The following is an 18,842-nucleotide window of genomic DNA, read 5'->3' as shown; positions in this document are numbered from 1 at the left end:
CCGCGGGGCCGCGCCCGCAGGAGCCCACCGCTGCCTCGGGCCGCCCGACAGAGGGCGCCCGTCCCGGGGCAGCGGCTCGGGGAGAGGGGGACGGGGAGAGGGGGACGGGGAGGGGGGACAAGGGGGACAGAGGGAGAGGGGGACAGAGGGAGAGAGACAGGCAGCGGCACGGGGAGAGGGGGACACAGTGAGAGGGGGACAAGAGGGACAGAGGGAGAGGGGGCAGAGGGAGAGGGGGAGGCACGGGCAGGGGCACAGGGAGAGGCAGAGGGACAGGGACAAGGGGGACAGGGACAGGCACGCACAGGCAGCACTCGTGAAGCGCCGTCACTTTATTAACTCCCCGTTACAGCAGCAGCGACCGGCGGCAGCCCCGCAACGCTCGGCCGGCCCGTGGCCCCGCAGCCCCAGTGTGCGTCCGCAGCAGGAGGCCGGCGGGGCGGCTGCTGTCGCACTGCTGCCGCAGCCCGGGAGCGGTGCTGAGGCCCCAGCACCGCATGCCCCCTCCCCGGTGGCACCGCACAAGGCACTTGGGCAGCAGCAGGACCCCCGCAGCCCACACGCGTGGGCTCCCGCCGGCAGCGGCTGACAGACGGACGCAGTCCACAGCCTGCAGCCGTTCCTTTGTTGCTCCCCTACCCTCGCGACAGCGTTGCCTCCAGAACCGGGCAGGAGTTACACCGAGCAGCAGCTGCCAGCCCCGCGGCAGGAGCCAGCGGTCTGCAGAGCCTGCAGCTACCTGTGAAGCAGCAGGCCAGACGCAGCGAGGAGCTAACAAAACTGTGAGCAGCGTCTTCTGTGGGTGATGCCTCCCCAAAGAGCCCTGCACCACAGTCAGGACACGGAAGGGACCTGCGCCTCTCCATGCGCGGCCTTCCTACCAATAGGGAGCTGGGGTCTCTGACTGCCGCCAGGTCTGCAGGTGGGACAGGACCAGGGTGGCGGCCCGGGAGGTGCCAAGATGCTCCCAAGCCCCGCTGGCACTCTTCACGGCATGGGATGGAGGGCGGACCATGCCCACGTGGCAGATCTTGTAGTTCGTCCCATAGTTGTTGTCCCAGTGCGTCTTCTGTCCACACTGGAAGGAGATGCAGAACTCTGTGGCCCTGCGGGAGACAGATGGCTTGGGCAGGGCAATCTCAAACGAGAAGGTATCTGTGTCAGCTGAGCCGTACGTGCTATGCATGTACTGGCAGGAGATGTCCCGGAAGCTCTTCCAGCCATCGAAGGTGATGCGGACCATCACTTTCTTCTCATACGCAATGTTTCTGACCTTCACGGTCCCTGACAGGGCTCGGTCCTGGATCAGGCAGCTTTCCAGGCAGACGTGGCTGCCGTGTAGGCGGCTGCGGAAAGCCCTGTAGTCTGCGGCGGGCTGTGGGAAGTCCAGCACGTACCTGCACGCTTCTGGGCGTGAGTCCCGCAGCCGAGGGCGGAAGCAGGCGAGGTCAGACAGGGCGTGCTGCAAATCGCAGAGGTCCTCCTCGATCTTTGAGAAGAAGCGGACAGCTGTCAGCGAGAGCCCCTTCATGTCAGCAAACACCACTCTCTTCTTCTTCTGGCCCTTGGAGGTCCTGGTGCCGTCCCGCCGCTCGGGCTCTGCGCTCGGCTGCTGGCTCAGGCAGGGCCGGAGGGGTTTGCGCGCCCGGCCGCCCCGCAGCTCCTCGCAGGAGCTCAGCAGCTTGCGGACGGGGGGCGAGCGGCTCAGGCAGAGCCGCACGGCCAGGTCCACGGCCAGGTCCACGGCCATGGCGTGGCCGGCCGCACTCCAAGGGCCCGGAGGGGTCCAGCGGCGCGCGCTCGGCGGCTGGACCCCGCCCCGCGCCGCGCGCCAGTGCAGCCCCGGCGGCGCCGGCGGCCGGGACACCCCGCGGCCGCGGCGGCAGCCAATCAGCGCCGGCGACGCTACCCGAGCGGCCAATGGGGGCTGGTGGCTGCCCCGCCCCGCCGAGCGGGTGCCCCCGGCGCTCCGCCCGCGCCCGGGCTCTGCCCGCGGGCCCCGCACCCCCTCGGGCACCGGGGGTCCCGCACCGCCCCCCCCCCCCCCGCACCTAACGCCAGAACGTAAGCGCTTTCAGGAGATGGCGTTTCCTGCAGCACCGGGGCCCGGAGGAAGCTCCAGGCAGCAGCGGAGCGCGTTCCCCTGGCACGGCCCGCAGGGGTGCGAGGTCCGAACCGCGCTCGCACACCCCTTCTCGGGTGCGTGTCCGCAGCTGCTCCCAGGGCGCCTGGGCACAGGCAAACCCCCAGACTCCAGGCTCATCCCCTACCAACAGCAAATCTAACTGAAAAGTTTCCTACCCTGGCTCCTTGCCCCGAAAAAGAAACTCACTCACGCCTGCGCAGTTAGGAGACACAGTGGCGTCTCCGACATCCACACTCACCCTCACCGCTTAGCTCGTGTGACTCCCTGACAGAAAGGACTGTCACCCAGACCGGCTCACCCCTGCCCCGTATGGCCTGATAATCTCCCTGAGCCGCCCAGCCATTGACACTAAGCAGCCCTGATTATTCCTGCTGACAGCACAGATTTTCATCAGCTCATGATGCAACCCACCTATCACCCGTACTTGGCTTTCCATCGCCACCTCCAGCACAGTGCAACACACCACCTGTGGGATGCCCGGGAGTGAGCTCAAACCAGAGTTGGCTGGCAAAAATCTGCAGTTCAGCCCTGGCCTCAGCCAGCAGGAACAGCAGCAGCAAGAGAGTCAAAGGGGCACCGTCCCCTAGCCGCCGTGTGGCAGCCGCGCCGTGGCCCGGGGAGGAGCAGGGCAGCAGTCAGTGGTGACCTGGAACCAGGAGCGCCCGACAGGCTGGGCCTGCAGAAGCTGGAGATGCCCGCTGCCGCCCAGCGCTCCAGGGCATGGCCCCAGCACCAGGCGGGCCTGCGGGGCCCACAAGCTGCTCGCACTGGAGCCCTGGCTGGTGGCCACGATCGGGCCCAAGCTGGAAGCAGCACTGCCGGTTTCTCCGGCCAGCCCCAGAGACGGGCAGCACCACATCCCTCTGCAGAGGCCGGCTGGAGGATCAGCCACGGCGTACTCACCTCTACAAGGTTTAACCATGGCTGCAGCTGCCCAAGTGACAAACCCCAGCGACATCTCACAAAGTTGTGACGGCAAACTGCCCCTAATTTTCTCCGAACTAAGGGCTCTTGCTCATGGTCTTGCAAATTGTCTGCTTTTGAACCTCTGAATACTTGAAACTTTTTCCTGCAGAATTTCCAGTTGTTTCCCCATGCTGCAGGAAAGTTTGTGTAGTTATCCCTACTAAGGAATAATGATGCTCACTGAAACACATGTTATTTATTTGCAATCAATTTTCTGTGGATATCCAGGAAAAAAAGAAATAGAACCAGCTTTGGATTACTTTTCCTAGACAGGACTTTCACATGAACAACTCCCTTGATACCAGCTCTAACGCAGATATTTCTCAATTCTGGGAAACCTGCCGTCACCCAGAAGCACAGCAGCCTACAGCCAGGGTTAGCCAGGGCAGTGGAAGAGAAAGCCCGCAGAAAAATATGAGGGACAGGCTTTCCACGCTCCACATGGCACATATGACCGGGGCCCAAGGGAAGGCAGTCCCCCTGTGCACTGCTGCGACGGGTTACATACTAGGTGACGCCACACGCTTACAAGCACAGATGCCCTCCAGCACACCCGAAGTGGGCGATCAGTCAGTTTTCAGCAGTTGCTTTCAGGGAGCCATCCTTACACCACATCCTCTCAGGCTGACAGTGCGATTCCCCCCACTCTGGGGAGTTGGAGGAGTCGACACAGACACGAAAGAGGCTTTCCTAGCAATGAAACCGCTTGTCCCACCTTTCTCCTGCACTCGGGAGAGCAGAGCAGGCTCAGGCTGGGAAATCACAGCTCACCATCAGTGCCCTCCTCGTGACCTCTTTCACCATCCACCTACTTTGCTTTTAGAGCTAATCTCTCAGTAAACCCAAGCTATCTCCACCTTGGAGGGAGCAGAGAACAGGGGATGTATTTGAGCTCAAGCTTACAGCAGACCCCATGGAAGATGGAAAAGCTGCTCTCACTCTGCACATTCTCTTCCAGAGGCACAGATTAAGGTGGACGGACTGCTGCGTCTTCACCTCCATCTAAAAGTACAAGCCAAAAGCATCACTTCCTCCACAAAGTTGCAGACGCTTCCCCTTACCCCAACACAAAGAGAACAGAAGCAGTGAGGCAGTATCCAGTCCCAGAAGGGTCCTGGTATTTAGTCACGGAAGGACATAAAAAGCAGAAAGCAGCATTTTCAGGCATGGCAAAACTGAATCTCACTATAAGCCTGACCGATTTCAGCCTACCAGCCACCTTCAATTATCCTGCACGGCCTGTGATGATGTTGCCATGTGCCAGTTGTCAGACTCCAGAGAGGAGCTGTACTGATGGCACCCTGGAAACAATCAGATCCAGTTAAGATTCAGCTGGTAGACAAGGACAGGCGCCCCGTATGCTCACATTGCTGCAGCCACGTGAGATGCAGAGGTGAGGCAAGTACTAGCTGTCTGGACAATCGTTCAGTCAAACTTAATAGGGCCAAGGAGAAAGTCTGCCAGACGTGTCACCTAGACATTCTCCAAGCAGCTCTTCTACAGCACGCTTCTGCAGTAGCGGATTAACAATGACTTTGGCTGGGAGCTTCAGTCACCTCTGTGAAGCTGCCTGGGCTGTAGACACAGGCAGGGCACAATCCACAGCGGGGCTGGCAGAGGTATGCGCTACTGATTCCTAAGGATTAAACCCAGCCTCCTCTTAACGTCTATACTTAAAAGAATCTTCTTTACCTAAATGGATTGACTAGGAACCCTATAAACCACACACAAAGCCACTCACACTACTAAATGCACTGTGTCAACCCCTGGCAGAGGAAGGGGAGCGTCAGAGGAGCACCTAGCTGTTCCTCACAGAGCACCATGCAGGGAAGACCCTGCCCCGCAGCAACACGGGCACTGTCTGTCCACGCACCTGACCGGCACCCAGCTGTGGCAGCCAGGGACACCCTGGCTGCTTCTCCAAGTAGAGGAGGCGCACACGGGTCCACAGGGCTGGAGAAGCTTTTCCTCTGCGCGACCAGCACAAAGGAATTGCTTGTCCCCCAGCAGTTGTTTCAGCAGAAGGGAGTTTGACTGTTTCTACCCTCACAACCACAATCGCAAACTGTACCAGAACCCTTCACTCTGTGGGGGGGTCTTTAGATCACACATAGCAGAAAGACGCTTGCTCCTGAGCCCATGATTACAGTTGTTCCGTTTTAGCGAAACTGGCTGCCACTGGTCATAAATAAGGCATCCCAGCAGCTACACACTGAAGCTTTCCAGAAGACGTCCTCTGACTCGTCACTTAGTGCTTGTTCTACTGATCCAAGTCTCCCTACACACAGAGCTGCACGCAGAAATCAAATACAGAGTGCTGGCCTGATAGAAATCAACACGAGTAACACAGAAAGCATAGAAGTTAAGGCAAAAACAAGACTCCTGTTCTCATCCTGCAGCAAGAGACAGTTCTGGGAAAGCTCTGCCAGCCTCATGCTCCAACATATTTCTAAACAACATGAAGGCACCACAAGCTTACAAAATCCCTCAGAGTTCTTCCACAGTGCTTGTCACGCAGACTATCCTGTACAAGGGCCCTGCTTGCTCTGGAGTTCACTGACCAAGGCAGCCTTGAGCTGGAGGATTAGCTGTAACAGCGGTGCAATTCCCCTGAAGTCAGCCAGTCCAAAGAAGCAGGCTGGAAAAAGCTGGAAAAGCAGCAAGGTCTCTTACCCTGCTCACTAGACTTGATCTACGTGCAGAACTTCAAGAGGTGAAATAGCAGCACTTCAAACCCTCCGTGCAGGATCTGCTCTGGCATTGGCTTTATGCAAAGCCTGTGCACGTACCAGAACGGCAGACTGAAACACAAATTTTACATGGGCAGTATAAAGACCCGATGGCTCTGGCACAAACACCCTGAATGTGAGACAGTTGCTCTCGTTAAGAGGTTTGTGACAAACCTGCAAATGCTGTCTGGCATTTCCAAAGCTTTGATTGTGACTGCACCATTTGCAATCTGATCAGAGAAAACGCAGCTGCCCTGGCTCCTTGGCCCAAGGCAAGAAATGCCATTACCAGTACAAGGTCCAGGCAGCAATTCCAAATCGAGGCGTACTCTGCCGGCAAATCCCAGACACCTGTGATGGCAAGGGTAAATATTTTACAAGGATGGTGCTATTATTGCCAAAATGTCAGGAAAATGCAGCATTAACTCCTCTCTGGCCATATCAGAAGAGGCTGTTCAGACGCAACTGTATCCACACTGGTACACAGGCTGCAGGGCGGAACGAAGCCTGCGCAGCCTGCATTCCCCAAAGGCAGCAACTTTCCAAGGAAGGATAGACTTGCTGTTTCCCACATAACAATGCTTCAAGAGAGAAACCTGAGGCAAGAAGCAACCCTGAATTCCTAAGCTCAGGGCCACCTCCCAGCTGGTATTGGCAGAAAGACAAAGGGAACAAGCTTGTTGAACTCTTCACTCTCTTCACCCCTCACACTGCAAGGTAACAAGCTGGTGCTAAGCATCCCACGCAACCTTATGGCTCTTCCCTGCTCACCCATGACACTCCCTTTGCTCTGAGCTGCAGTTTCCATCCTTAATGTGTTCCAAATCCTTTCTGCTCCTTCTACAAGAACAAAGATTTGCTCTGCCAGCAAATATCTTTATGTGTGGTGATTTTTTGCTCAGTGGATCATGTGGCAAAGACGGTGCAGAGGTATTCCCCCAGTTCACCTCAGCGCAATTGGCCACTTGCACAACATGCAGGGTTGCACAGACCCTGGCACAAGATCAAAGCTGATGGGGGAAGGTGGAGTTTACATCGCTGGTTGCCACACCATTCAGTCAGTCAGCTTCCACCTGATAGCCTACTTGAAAGAACAGTGCCAAACTGGTACAGGAATAAACGCCCAGCTGCAGGTTTAAAAATAGAGCATCCTGCTATTTACAAAGGCTGTATTTGCCTTTGCAGATAGATTCACTCTGTCCACGTCTGCTGTCAGATCAGCCTGTGACCTGTCAAGGCAGCAGCGACACTCGTCTGTCCCTCGGGACTCCAAGTGGACTGTGGCAAGGCTGCTGCAAAGCCTTATTGGAGGCAGTGCTGTGACACAGGCCGCCCTCGCTCAGAAGCACCAGAGATGGGAGGCTGGCTGTATTCCAGGCATGTCATAAGCAATTAGGAGTTTGATGAGCTGTGGGGGCAACAAGCCCCTCTGCATCAGCAGAGGGAAAGATGTCCTGATGGTTTATTGGCACACTTTCAGGGGTACCCCTGCCAACAGCCCTGCTCCCTGCCCAGCCACCCTGTGTCCAAAGGGGATACGGCCCCACAGACCCATGGCCTGCCCAGCCCCACGCGTGACCCGCCGCGCCGCCCTGTGCGTACCGCTGGCGCTCAGATGAGCTGCACCGCTCCCGAGGCCACCAGTGGGGCGACGGTCTTGTAGCGGATGAGATGCTGCGAGCCCTCCTCCAGGTCGATGGTGTACTCCCTGCCAGAGACGGGAGCTAAGCTGCCGCTGCTGCTGCTGCAACCTGCGCTGCTTTCGTGCAATGAGCTTACTTACGCCCTTACCTCTGCTCGTCCATCTCTGGCTCGACCAGGATGTTCTCCTGACGCTCCAACACCCTCAGGAACACAAAGGAGTCCAGGTTGGGCTTCGGAACTGCAGATAAGGGAATCAGAGCACAAACTCAGCACTCATGTACATCCCTCTGCAGACAACGAGCTAACAGGGGGGCTCAAGGGACAGCAAACTCATGGCCAGACACTTCTGATCAGATGCAGTGTGCACAGCCTCAACACAAGACTCAATGGCAGGGGCCAGCATGGTCCTCAGACAGCGGCATCAAGCCACGAACCCCACAGGAGGGCAGCATTTCAACACAGTCATGATGTCACCTTTGCTTCTACAGGGCGCTGGCTTTGCATTTCGTGCTTTCCAGAGGCTTCCCCACACCCCTGCTGCTCTAACTGTCTGATGACCGTGGAGTCTGGATGTACTCACCAGACTTCAGGAGAGACACTTTCTGCAGGTTGGGTGGCATGTGTTTTAGGGCCACGTTTTTCAGGTAAGTCTCTGTGTTTGCCATGTACCTGAAACAAATCATTGGAGCATTTACTGGTTCAATCAAATACAAATTTCCAGGGAGAGTACTGACTCAAAACGCCAGCAAGCAACATCTCCCGATCCCACAGCATGGCCAGAGACAAGCCTAATGGTCTGCCCTGGTAACTGGCTCAGAGTTACCAGAGTTATTTTATTTCAGCTCTTTCCTTGTCCAAAAGGAAACCTCCTGATGAAACCTGTGATTCTTACTGCAAACCTGTCTAAGGCTAACAGTCTCAAGAATTGTTCAGTATAACACACAGGTGAGTCCTATAACCTACAAAAAGGCAGGGAGATGTATCCAAAGCATACTCACTCTTCAGCAAAAGCAAACTCCTCTGGTGACAGAATGGAAGGCTCCCCTTCAGCTCGAGACTTCTCCTTCTCCAGTACATGGGGGAAAAACTTCTCTATCTGATATTGGAACAAAATCCCAAAGACTGAAACAGATCTCTCCCAGCAGTTCAGCGCCTACAGCCCTCACTCCCCAGAGTCTTCCCCTGCCAGCAGCGGTCCACTGCTGTACAGGTGTGTGCAGCAGCCACCAGCCTGCCAAATATCTGCTCCCGAATTAACAGCAATACGGTCAGCTGGGGTCTCCAAGCTGCACAACCACGTGTGTACGTAGCAGGACCCATGCAGAAAATGCTAGGATTCAATTGTGCAATCCTGTGCTTAGACGAGGTAAGAAAACACTCACAGCAGTGCTGTGATCCTCCACCACAACAGAAAAGCGTGTCCAAGCAATTAATTCCTTCAGATTGCACTTCGGAGGACACAGAGAGTGCGCTTTAACTACAACTGCCTTCCTGAAGCAGGAGGCATTGTATGGGCGAAAATCACTCCTGAAGTCACCCTTCTTCATCCCCTAGGCAGCACAAGCAAGTACTACCTTCACAAGTCTACATCGCAAGTAGCTGATGAGCACGTAACGGATCCTTTCAATCTCCATGCGGTGAACGCTGACCTTCAAGTCTCCTCTCTTTGCCCGTTTCAGATTTGCCTCCTCCAAGGAAAGGAAAAGAGAAATTAAATGGTTGAAATGTCAAATGAGAAACAGAGAGGAAGATGGATTTTGTACATAGGGCCCACAAAACCAGACTGCAGCTGCTTTTGGTGACACAAAGCACACTATTTCCTTGTATCCCCCAGTCCCCTCTCCAAAACAAGCTCAGAAAAGGTACTCAGAACAGCCACATCTCAGGGAGAGAGGAGCAGACAATCCTGGCAACCGCAGGAGGGACCCAAGCAAGTATCTGCCAGGCCATGCAACCAGGGCCTGCCCGTACCACCGCTTTAGCCCAGCAGAACCTACCATGTGGTCCAGCTGCTCCACAACACACTCAACGATCTCAGGTTTGCTCTCCAGCAGCTCTGGAGCAAACTTCTCATTCAGCCAGGCCTGAAAGAAGGCACACTGTGAGCAGAAGCGAGGGATGCACCGGCTAAAGGCCCCAGCCCGCGGAGAGCCCGGGAACTCAGCCCTCCCCACCTCCTCCGGCGAGCCCAGGGGCTCGGCCCCCAGCTGCCCCGCGTCTGCCCTAGACAGCCCAAGGCCCGGCTCCCAGCCACCGCCCCCAGATCTCCCCAGGGGCCGGCCCTCCGCCGCTCTCCCCAGCCCGCACTACCTGCTCCAGGCTGCGGATGAGCTGCGCCGGGGTGAGCACTACTTCCTCGCTGCCGCCATCCGAGTCCTCCTCCGGCCGCTCACCGCCCTCCGCCGCCATCCCGCCACGGCCGCCCGCCGCGCCTGCTCGGCCCGCCCCACTGCGCAGGCGCCCGGCGCCGCACCGCGCGGCCCAGGCGAGCCCCACTGCGCAGGCGCTGCAGCCCCGAGAAAATGGCGGCAGCGTGGAGGACGGTCTGTGCGTTGTGTAGCCGTGGGAGGCTGTTGAACAGCAAAGCTGGATTCAAGGTGGACAAAACGACTGCGGCTTAGAGAACACTTCCCTCTTAGCCCACGCAGTGACGTGACGGAGGGGAAAGGCCGGGCGCCGTGCTGCGCGGAGAGCCGAGCCCCACCTCCAGAGCCCTGCTAATGGCCCTGCTCACTGACTTGCCCAGGGAAGCCCCTTCACAGAGCTCAAGTCATCTTTGGTTGCGAGTGGCTGAGATGGAAACGTGCTTAGGGGAAGGGGGCGGCAGGAGAACAAGCATCTGGGTTACAAACCCACCAGGACTACAGCTGTGCTTTTTATGTTCTCAGGTCAGATGCTCCCAAGTCCACCGTGTTTCTAAGTACAAGGACAAACACTAGCTTCAGCCAAAGTCAGTCTTGTCAGATGAACTGATCTTGAAATTACACTAGCTGTGGTCATTCACCAGCAAGACCCTGCCACTGTTGGAATAAGGATCTCACCCATAGTGCTACCTCATGCAAAGCAGTGCTATCAAATACGACACAGACGCAGTTTAAGAAAAAATTTACTAATCCATTAGTACTTCTGCCAATATTGCAACAGATGTGAAAGGCAAACACTGTTACAGTTTAGAAAAAACAAGTTGTACACAGTTAAAATATTAAACAAATATCAGAAAAAAAAAAAATCAGTGGCTGAGTAATAAGCCTGGAATTTTAGATCCAGTATTAGCACCTGCAGTACCACCAAAGTCCAAAACACTCGATCTGTTCTGCAGAAGTCCCCTCCTTTTCTAAATGCCTGCCCATTGGACAGTGATGCTCAGAACCTTAACCAGGACATCCTTGCTTTGATAAGGGAAAATGATATAAGAGAAAAATATTAAGTCAGCTTTGTTTGTAGGAACTTTACTTTTGCAGGTATTGCTGAGGAATGTCAATGCGTGGGGGACACTAAATAATGTACAGTTCTACTTTTCAATAGTGGCCCAGCAGACAGAATTAAGAAACCGCCTTATGCAACATCTAACAGTTCGTCAAATGAATATTTTCCTATAAATTAGATATAATAAATCCATAAAGAACCAGTTTTACACTTCACATATTAATCAGAGTAGGGTAGGAATTCTTATGTTTATTGGTTCAGCATCCATTTTATTGTACTTACTGTTTCATAAGTGAGTAGACCCCGCTCTTCTGGTGCGCACTGACAGATGCAATAACAGCACAGATACAGTAGTAGAAAAACCACCAATATTAAAGTCCAGCTATTCCTCCCCATTCTAGGAGCAACCAAAACATGGAAACAAGTAACACTTTGCCTTCTGGTTTTCCATGAGAATCAGCACAGGACATGAAAAATGCTTGTTGCCTTGAGTCACTACTTGCCAGGCAGCAGCAGTGTGCACCCCCCCACTCCAATACCGACCTCATTTCTGGAAAATTCCCAACTCTGACTTGTAGCTTTCCAAAGCATGACTGATGTACAGAAGCATTTAAGAACCAGGGAGGAACAGCACTGCACTTACGTGATTAAAACTAGACTTCCATTGGGCTTAGTGCCCCATTTCTTTCAGAAGAGTACATAGCTTTACCACTTCTGCTTTTTCTTGGGGGGGGGAAGGAAAACAAACTGAAAAGTGATCTCATTGCTTAAAAGTTTGCCACAAAATGGATGCTGATCAGCTAGGTCACCCCATGCGGAGCAGTTTTAGGAAGTTAGTCCTTGTAGTAGATGGCACCGTGGATCTGGCAGCAGAGAAAGGAATGATGCTCTTAAGTAAGAGGTAGGGGAACTTTGATACATCAAGTCCACTGTTGAGCTATCTGCTAGAAAAGAAGTTTCATATTATTAGAAACTGTTACTGAATAAAACCAACAAGACCCTACGCAAACCTCTACATAGCTATATTTTGTTATCTTAGGAGGTATGTAGCAGGAAAGGTAGGGTTACTAGATGCTGTGGTGAAAGCAGCAGGAACAGAAGACAACACTATAGATTTCATTTGTCTAACAGGAAATAAAGACCTTTATTTCTTTGTTTCTTTCTGCATAACATGCATAAATATTTCCAGTCTCTTTTCTGCAGACATTGCCAACAACCTAGACTTAGAATACCATCCCAGGACCTGCAGAGTACCTAAGACAAGGGAGCCAGTTCAATTGGAGCTTTTCGAAAGCAAAGCTTAATGAAAGTTCAATAGGTATTCTGTAAACCCAGGGATAGTAATTTTGCAGTTCTATACTGCACACAATTAGCATGATCCTTTATTTTAGCCTCTCTTTCAAGTACTCTGAGCACTCTTTGCACTTTGTGACTCTGCCACACAGTACCATGAAAGCTAAGTGCCTTTCAGCAACTTTTTCCCAGTTAAAGCTACCAAGGCTAGAGGTTGCTGCCCACTCTTAACTGAGAGCATCACGAGTAAAGATACCGAAGTGAGAACTGGAACAGCATCCAGCTGAAAAACTGCAATAAAAAGTTTTTGTATGCTAGAATACACTCAGGGACAGAGTCACGCGAAGATTTTTCCAGTTAAAACTATTTGGTAGGATAAGATCTCAAATCCAGTAGCAGAACTCAGAGTTCCTCTGAATTTACACAGAGACCATTAGAAGTCCTACGATACGCCACCTACTCCTAGCCAGTCATACCCTCTACTGCTATACAGGATAGAAAGACAGTCCACATTTTGCAGAGCCCACACAGGCTGCATTCATGAACAGATCATCCCAGATAGTGTGCAGGCTCCAAATGACCAGGTTACAGTTGGGGAGATGACTACCTAATAAAGCTCCAGTTCCAGATCAGGCTGACTTGGGTATTCATACTCCTTTAAAGCCAGTTGTTTACTGTCCACAACTATTTGCAAATCATCAACTATCCACAGCTTCATGATACTAGTCTTTCTTCATTTTAGAAGTCTCAGTTGTTTGAACACTGACAGAACTAGCTTTTATGTAATTGCTCAAAACCCACATCACCTACAAAAACATTCTGCAGTAATTGCTGTGAAATGAGTCATGAGAAATGGCTTGTGCCAAATATACGCAGATGCAGTTGGTAAAACACAAACTTATTTTGACAGCAGAACACAAGTGCCACGCAATAAAACAGATTCCCAAGTGCTAATAACCAGATAAAGAAGGATATTTTGAGATAGAATTGGCATCTACAAGCGATGCCAAGTTGACAAGCCGGAGTTGTTTAGAAACAGGTATGCATCGCAAGAATCTTCACCGTTTTGCTTTACCAGAACTTCTTTCTTATCGTGGTTTGCTCCAGCTTGCAGTAGATTAATCTGGTTTATATGCACTGTAAATATGCGTCAATCATAATCAGACTACCAAAAGACAAATCCTAGAGATGTGTACCACAGGCAGTTTAGAAAAAGCACTGAAAGAATCTAGTAATGCTACCAAGCAAGTTACTTGCTTTTTCCCTTTAGGCCGTGTAAGATTTGACTCTTAGAAAATGCAATATTCCAAGATCCAGGACAGCAGATAAGATATACTGTATAAATACAGCATCTTATCAGACGTTTCTGAGCAGAAGAGGTTTGCAAGAATCCCACCACTTGGCACATGAAACCAAGTGTCACCTCAGGCAACAGTAGTTCTCTGTTCAGTCCCTTCTAGAACAAAAAAGCTGCCATTCAACAGCACACAGAGGTGAATCTTCTATATACTTAGAATCAAGAAGGTAAAATGGAATTACTCACATTGATTTGTTCAGGATTCTGGGGCTAATAATACTGATTTCTAGGCAAAATACAAGGGGATCCTTAACATGCTGTGGTTATGACCTTGATTTCACAAATGCTCGAAACATGGAAGCTTTTAAAATAGACCCTGGTCTGAGGTACCATGGAAAACACTGAAAAGGAAAAGCTGTGTCTTTCACAGCAGTATAGGAAGAGCAGGTGCTAGCACCATCAACGATTCTTCTTGATTATTTCTCTCTTATGCTATTAGTCTGAAAACTAGAGATCTAAAATAAGCATTTAAATAGTGACCTATTTTAAAGTCCAGATTTAAGGGTTAGTCTTTATGTTTGTCTGCTCAGAACCTTATGACAGAAAAACTTCAAGAGAATAAAAAAAGATTTTTATCTACAGAAGAGAGAACAATTTTGGACGTAATACAGCATAATACAGGTTTATGCATATTTATATAATCCAGACCTGGATTTCTCTAAGGGTAAATGTGGTATCATCTGATCTACATTCAGTAGCATAATGCCAAGTATCAATATTTCTACTTCTTCAGAAAACCCAGTCCATACAAGATATATATGAACAGCCTTTGATTACATACAGTAGTGGGATAAATATTCTCTCTCAGTATCACAGAATCTACCCCTCTGAGTACAGAAAACAGTTTGAGATTGATCTAGTGTAAGATTAACACATACCCGAGACTCCCCAGTTTTATCTTCCACTGGTCATGCCTCTGTCCTCATAAATGGTAATTTCAATCTGCACAGAAAAGCTGTGAGGGAAACATACTCTAAAAAGATGATGAAAACAAACAAACAAAAAAAGGAAAAACGTTTTGATATTAGAACCTTTGATCTTTCTGCTTCACGCCTGCTGTTTCAAGGCTAGTTTCAGAGCTACAAAGCAAAAGGAACAGTCCACATAAGAGATGCCCTGTCAGCTCAGATCAGTGGTCTATCCAGCCCAGGACTGCCCTGACAACACAAACAGGAAATGCTGTGCATGGAGGGTTGTGAGCCTTGCCACCTCCTGCTAAATTTCAGGAAAGGCTATGCACTAGACAAAAGTTAACACTTCTACAGTTCAGCTAAGTCACTACCCAAACTGAAAATGCTTTTACTCAAGCTGTGTGTTTCAGGAGTTCTATACATAGAAAAATGTGGAAAACATTGAGAATAATGAAGTCAGGTAGGTGACAGCTATAAGCTATCCAGACAAATACACAGATAGCCCAACTGCAAGGAATTAGCCTTAGCATGCACTTAATTGACATTGTGTTTCAAGTTGATTCTGTTTCAACGTTCTCAAAAAATGATACGTGTTGCTCATTCTACACCTAGATTTGCTATGTGAGGCCTTTACAACTAAAGTAATAACTACATAAAATGCCTGCAGTGTGGTTCAAGAGTTGAAGAAAAAAAAAAATGTTAAAATAAGCCATGCCAGAACCAAGAGCAAGTGCTAGGCTGGCATCAACTTACAGTGATGTCATATGGCGAAATCCTCACCAGAACCTAAGCTGAGGGTTGCAAACTAAACAACAGTCATATGTCGCTTTCACGTTTTCAATTTCTATCTACCAAGTTGGTCACTTTTTTCCAATCAGACCAACTGCATTTTTAGTGGTCATTGATTTACAGGAAGCAGCTAAAGTGTTGGAAGTATTCTGTTTATACACACTGCATTTTCAAGGAATTGTCAGAGGATGGATTCCAATACTACACATTCATCGCCTTTTGATGCAACAAATCTTAATGTGCTGAAATTTTACTAGAGAACAGTCCATAATGGAGAGTAACAAGACTAATCACATATTCTGCCGTACGCATGACCAGAGGGTGCCATACTGAGATAAACAGGTAGCACATCACAGATGGACAAACCAGCAGACAATCTAAGAAGCTACGGAAGGATACAACTCTTAGTCCTCTTTCAATGGGGTCTGTCAGCAGGAGGCCCTGAGGAGCATAGATCTTCTCATTCTGTTCCTGAATGAACTTGGCAATTTTCTTTAGAACCTGGTAACAGAACAGCACAGAAGTCACAGTTCCTTAATCAGGTTTCTCTACATCAGTCAGAGCCCCACCAGCACCACAGATACAGCAATGTCACAAGAGCCTAGTACACCACTAGAGACAGAACTTGTGCGATTCCTCTGAATTACATGCAATCGTTACATTACTCACATTGACTAATACAGACAAGTCTGTCTGATGCATACATGAAACCACTCTGCAGCAAGATCCAGAGTCTATATGGAATTTGTATGATAACAGTACACAGAAATCCTACCAAGAAATGTCTTTGACTGGAGTCTATGAGACACACAGCCTTCCAGACAACAAGGTAAACAAAAGCAGCGCACCTTTTCGTAATGCGTTTCCATGCACAAGAAGATGGTATAGGCAGTCAGACAGGCAAGACACCCTTCAAGGTAGGATTGGCCCCCAAGTTTTTCAGCTTCTGCATAGAGGTTATTCAGTGTTCGGACAGTCTCTTCAAACTGCTGCCTGTCAATCTGCAAGAGAAGTCACATTTAGCTGTCATGAGCTGTCATGCCCTGCACACTTCAGAACTCGCTGATATCTTTGGATATCTACCTTCATTTATTACTTATTTGCACTCCCACACCCTGCAGCCACTGTGTTTAGAGCCAAAGTCTGAAGGACGCTGTGAGTTACAGACCTGTAGTTCTTTGTCAAACACCTGCCAAGTGATTGGACCAAGGCCGAGTTCCAGCACAATGTGAACAGAAAACAAGCACGGGTAACATAACTAAACCAATGTGCAATTTCACTGGGGAAAAAAAAAAAAAGAAAGCTCAAGTCACATGCGAAGAGGCCTGCTAGATTAGAAAGAGCAGTTAGGGAGTGGATTGACAGAGCCAACTCTTAACATCAACAATGCTTTGCCGCTGCTGCCGCGCTGGTCAAACGTGCTCTCAGTGAAACAACAAGCAGAAGAAACGAGGAAGATAAGAGCAGCGCAGCTAGAAAAAGCAACGCGGTTACCAAAGAGGCTTGTTTTGCTGTCGCTCGGAGATCTCACACCCCACCGCGTCAAAGCGAGAGGACTTGGGCCAGAGCCCGCCGAGGCGGCTCCCGAGCGCGGGCACGGCAGCACAGCAATGCGGGCCTCGTCCCCTGGCGCGGCCGGCCCGCCCGGCCCCGCCGATGCCCGCCTCGGCAGCGCGGACACCGGCCCGGCCCCGGCCCTGGGGAGAGGCGCGCGGCGGCACCGCCCGCGCGGGTTTTCACCGCGGCGCTTCCTCCCGCAGCCCCGGGAACGCCGCCCCGCGCCGGAGCGCGCTGACACCGAGCGGCCCCGGAAGCGCCGCTCCCGCCGCCAGCCCCGGCGGCCCGGAGCGGGCCCGCCCCGCCTCACCCTGTTCTCCAACTCGGCCGGGAACTTGCTCTGGAACTGGCAGCGCGTCCCGCCGCTGTAGTCGCGCTGGATGAACACCTTGCCCGAGACGGGCGCCTGCTGCGGCCTCATCCCGCCGCCGCCGCCCGCTCCGCTCCGCCAGGCGCCGCCGCTCGCTTACGGCTGTCGCAAAACCGTCGGGACGACTCCGGGCTGCGGAAAGGGCGGAAGTGCCGCTTGGCGCACGCGCCACCGCCTCACCGAACCTCGAGGAGCGGCAGCGCGCAGGCGCAGCTCCGCCGGGCGGGAACAGGAGCTGAGTGGCGGAGCCTGCGCATGTGTGCGCACCGCCTGCCTCCCATTGGCTGCGTGGCGACTCCTCCTCCCATCACGGGCATGGTTACCCCACGTGCACACCGCGTGGTATAGCCCGCGTGACGCTCCCCCCCCGGTACATGGTACAGCCCTGCCCCTCCCTGCCCCACCCCACCCCCCTTACCCCCGACGTGCCCCGCCTCGCGGTCGGTCCCGGGCGGCGCTGCCTCCCCGCGGTGTCCCCGCACAGCGCAGGCGGGCCGGGCGGCTCCGGAGGGCCTCGGGCAGGCCTCGGCGGTGCGGTTGGAACTGGGGCTGCCTGCGCAAGCGCTCGCGCCCTCGGCCTTGGCTGCCCCGGTGTCTTCCCGGGAACTGGAGCTGGCGGGATCGGAGCGGCACTCGCGCCAGGCTTGCGCCCAGCTGAGGTGTCTGATAGACGTGCGATCGTTGCCAGGCCCGTTAACCTTTGACCTCGGGAGTCCTGCTTCTGCAAGGTGAAAGGTCATTTAGTTTAAGGAGAACATTAAAACTCTCCCCAAAAGCAGGTGAGCAGAGGGATGTGAGGGGTGACCTCAGACCAACTCCTGTGCCCTCCCTGTGCCCCCGTCTGAGGGCAGGGGAGTGGGACACCTCAGTGAGCAAAGCCACGCGCTGCAGCAGAGCGGGCTCTGGGTCTGATGACTGTTTACAAACGATGTGATAAATGAACCAGAACACAGGGTGGAGGTGGGCCTGCCCCGGAGGTGGGATACTTTAGCTTAACAAGTGCTGTGGCCTCCACAAAACCCCTGGAAAATGACAGCACCCTTCCAGCTAATCCAGAAACCAGAGGAACTGGAGAGTGATACAACTAATCAAGGATTTCCGAGGTCTCTGTGGGAAGCTGTGCCCACAGGATTAAAAAAAAAGCAGACACTAATTACGGCCCAATTACTGAGCCTGGGCTGCAGCACAGTCCTCAGCGAGTATTTTCCACGGTCACACAGGAGACGTGCTAGGAGCGAGCCTTTCTGGAAAAGCCGTCAGTGAGTTGTGCAGTGTATGTCTGCATTAATTAACGAGGTCTGTCACAGAAGTACGGCAGGAGATTGGGGTCCAGTGGCAGCAAGGTCTTACAGACACACTACCAGCCAGAGTTAGGAGACATGTCTTGGTTGGGCCCTCCCTTATGATCCTCTCGCCTTCAACATTCCTGAGAGTCTTTTTCTCATCTGCAAGTTGTGAAATCATAGAAGATCAGAAGACACTGTTCCAAGGTTCAGAAGTTAGCTAATCAGTGACATGTTTATTTAAACAATTACTGGAAACCATCACTTCGTGAATGAAAAGTGAAGGGAAGCAAAGCATTTGGGATGTTCGGTTTTATTATTTGCTTATGGCAGCTGCTCCTTCTCAGTCTGCTAAAGCTTCCACTGCAGAT

At 52.2% G+C, this 18,842-nt stretch overlaps 3 protein-coding genes across 7 annotated transcripts; all 3 read right to left on the bottom strand.

The window, feature by feature from the left end:
* Positions 1-327: 327 nt before the first annotated feature.
* Positions 328-1,750, bottom strand: LOC104333233 (protein phosphatase 1 regulatory subunit 3C-B-like). Its single transcript, XM_009938708.2, has one exon. The coding sequence runs from the start codon at positions 1,748-1,750 to the stop codon at positions 878-880; it is 873 nt and encodes a 290-aa protein (XP_009937010.2). The 3' UTR covers positions 328-877.
* On the bottom strand, positions 1,402-9,921 carry GINS4 (GINS complex subunit 4). 4 transcript variants are annotated; one of them, XM_075444686.1, is made up of 8 exons: positions 9,796-9,921; positions 9,483-9,569; positions 9,060-9,173; positions 8,484-8,581; positions 8,066-8,154; positions 7,633-7,723; positions 7,444-7,549; positions 1,402-1,489 (listed from the first exon to the last, which is right to left on the bottom strand). In XM_075444686.1, the coding sequence occupies exons 1-7, from the start codon at positions 9,892-9,894 to the stop codon at positions 7,453-7,455; spliced, it is 675 nt and encodes a 224-aa protein (XP_075300801.1). In that variant the 5' UTR covers positions 9,895-9,921; the 3' UTR covers positions 1,402-1,489; positions 7,444-7,452. The 4 variants fall into 4 exon arrangements, with proteins under 4 accessions (XP_075300801.1, XP_075300802.1, XP_075300803.1 ...); XM_075444687.1 differs by lacking the exon at positions 1,402-1,489 and adding an exon at positions 3,294-6,192; XM_075444688.1 differs by lacking the exon at positions 1,402-1,489 and adding an exon at positions 3,294-4,114.
* A 652-nt stretch (positions 9,922-10,573) lies between these two features.
* Positions 10,574-17,344, bottom strand: GOLGA7 (golgin A7). Of its 2 annotated transcripts, none has more exons than XM_075444745.1 (5): positions 17,129-17,344; positions 16,110-16,262; positions 15,661-15,762; positions 14,440-14,503; positions 10,574-11,855 (listed from the first exon to the last, which is right to left on the bottom strand). In XM_075444745.1, exons 1-4 carry the CDS (start codon positions 17,237-17,239, stop codon positions 14,456-14,458), a joined length of 414 nt encoding a protein of 137 aa, XP_075300860.1. In that variant the 5' UTR covers positions 17,240-17,344; the 3' UTR covers positions 10,574-11,855; positions 14,440-14,455. The 2 variants fall into 2 exon arrangements, with proteins under 2 accessions (XP_075300860.1, XP_075300859.1); XM_075444744.1 differs by having other exon boundaries at positions 10,574-11,852.
* Positions 17,345-18,842: the final 1,498 nt, after the last annotated feature.

Source organism: Opisthocomus hoazin, chromosome 28, assembly GCF_030867145.1.
Source record: "Opisthocomus hoazin isolate bOpiHoa1 chromosome 28, bOpiHoa1.hap1, whole genome shotgun sequence".
NCBI classification, from domain to species: Eukaryota; Metazoa; Chordata; class Aves; order Opisthocomiformes; family Opisthocomidae; genus Opisthocomus; species Opisthocomus hoazin.
The sequence above is the reverse complement of the archived record's forward strand: the minus strand, read 5'-3'. Positions and strand labels throughout refer to the sequence as shown.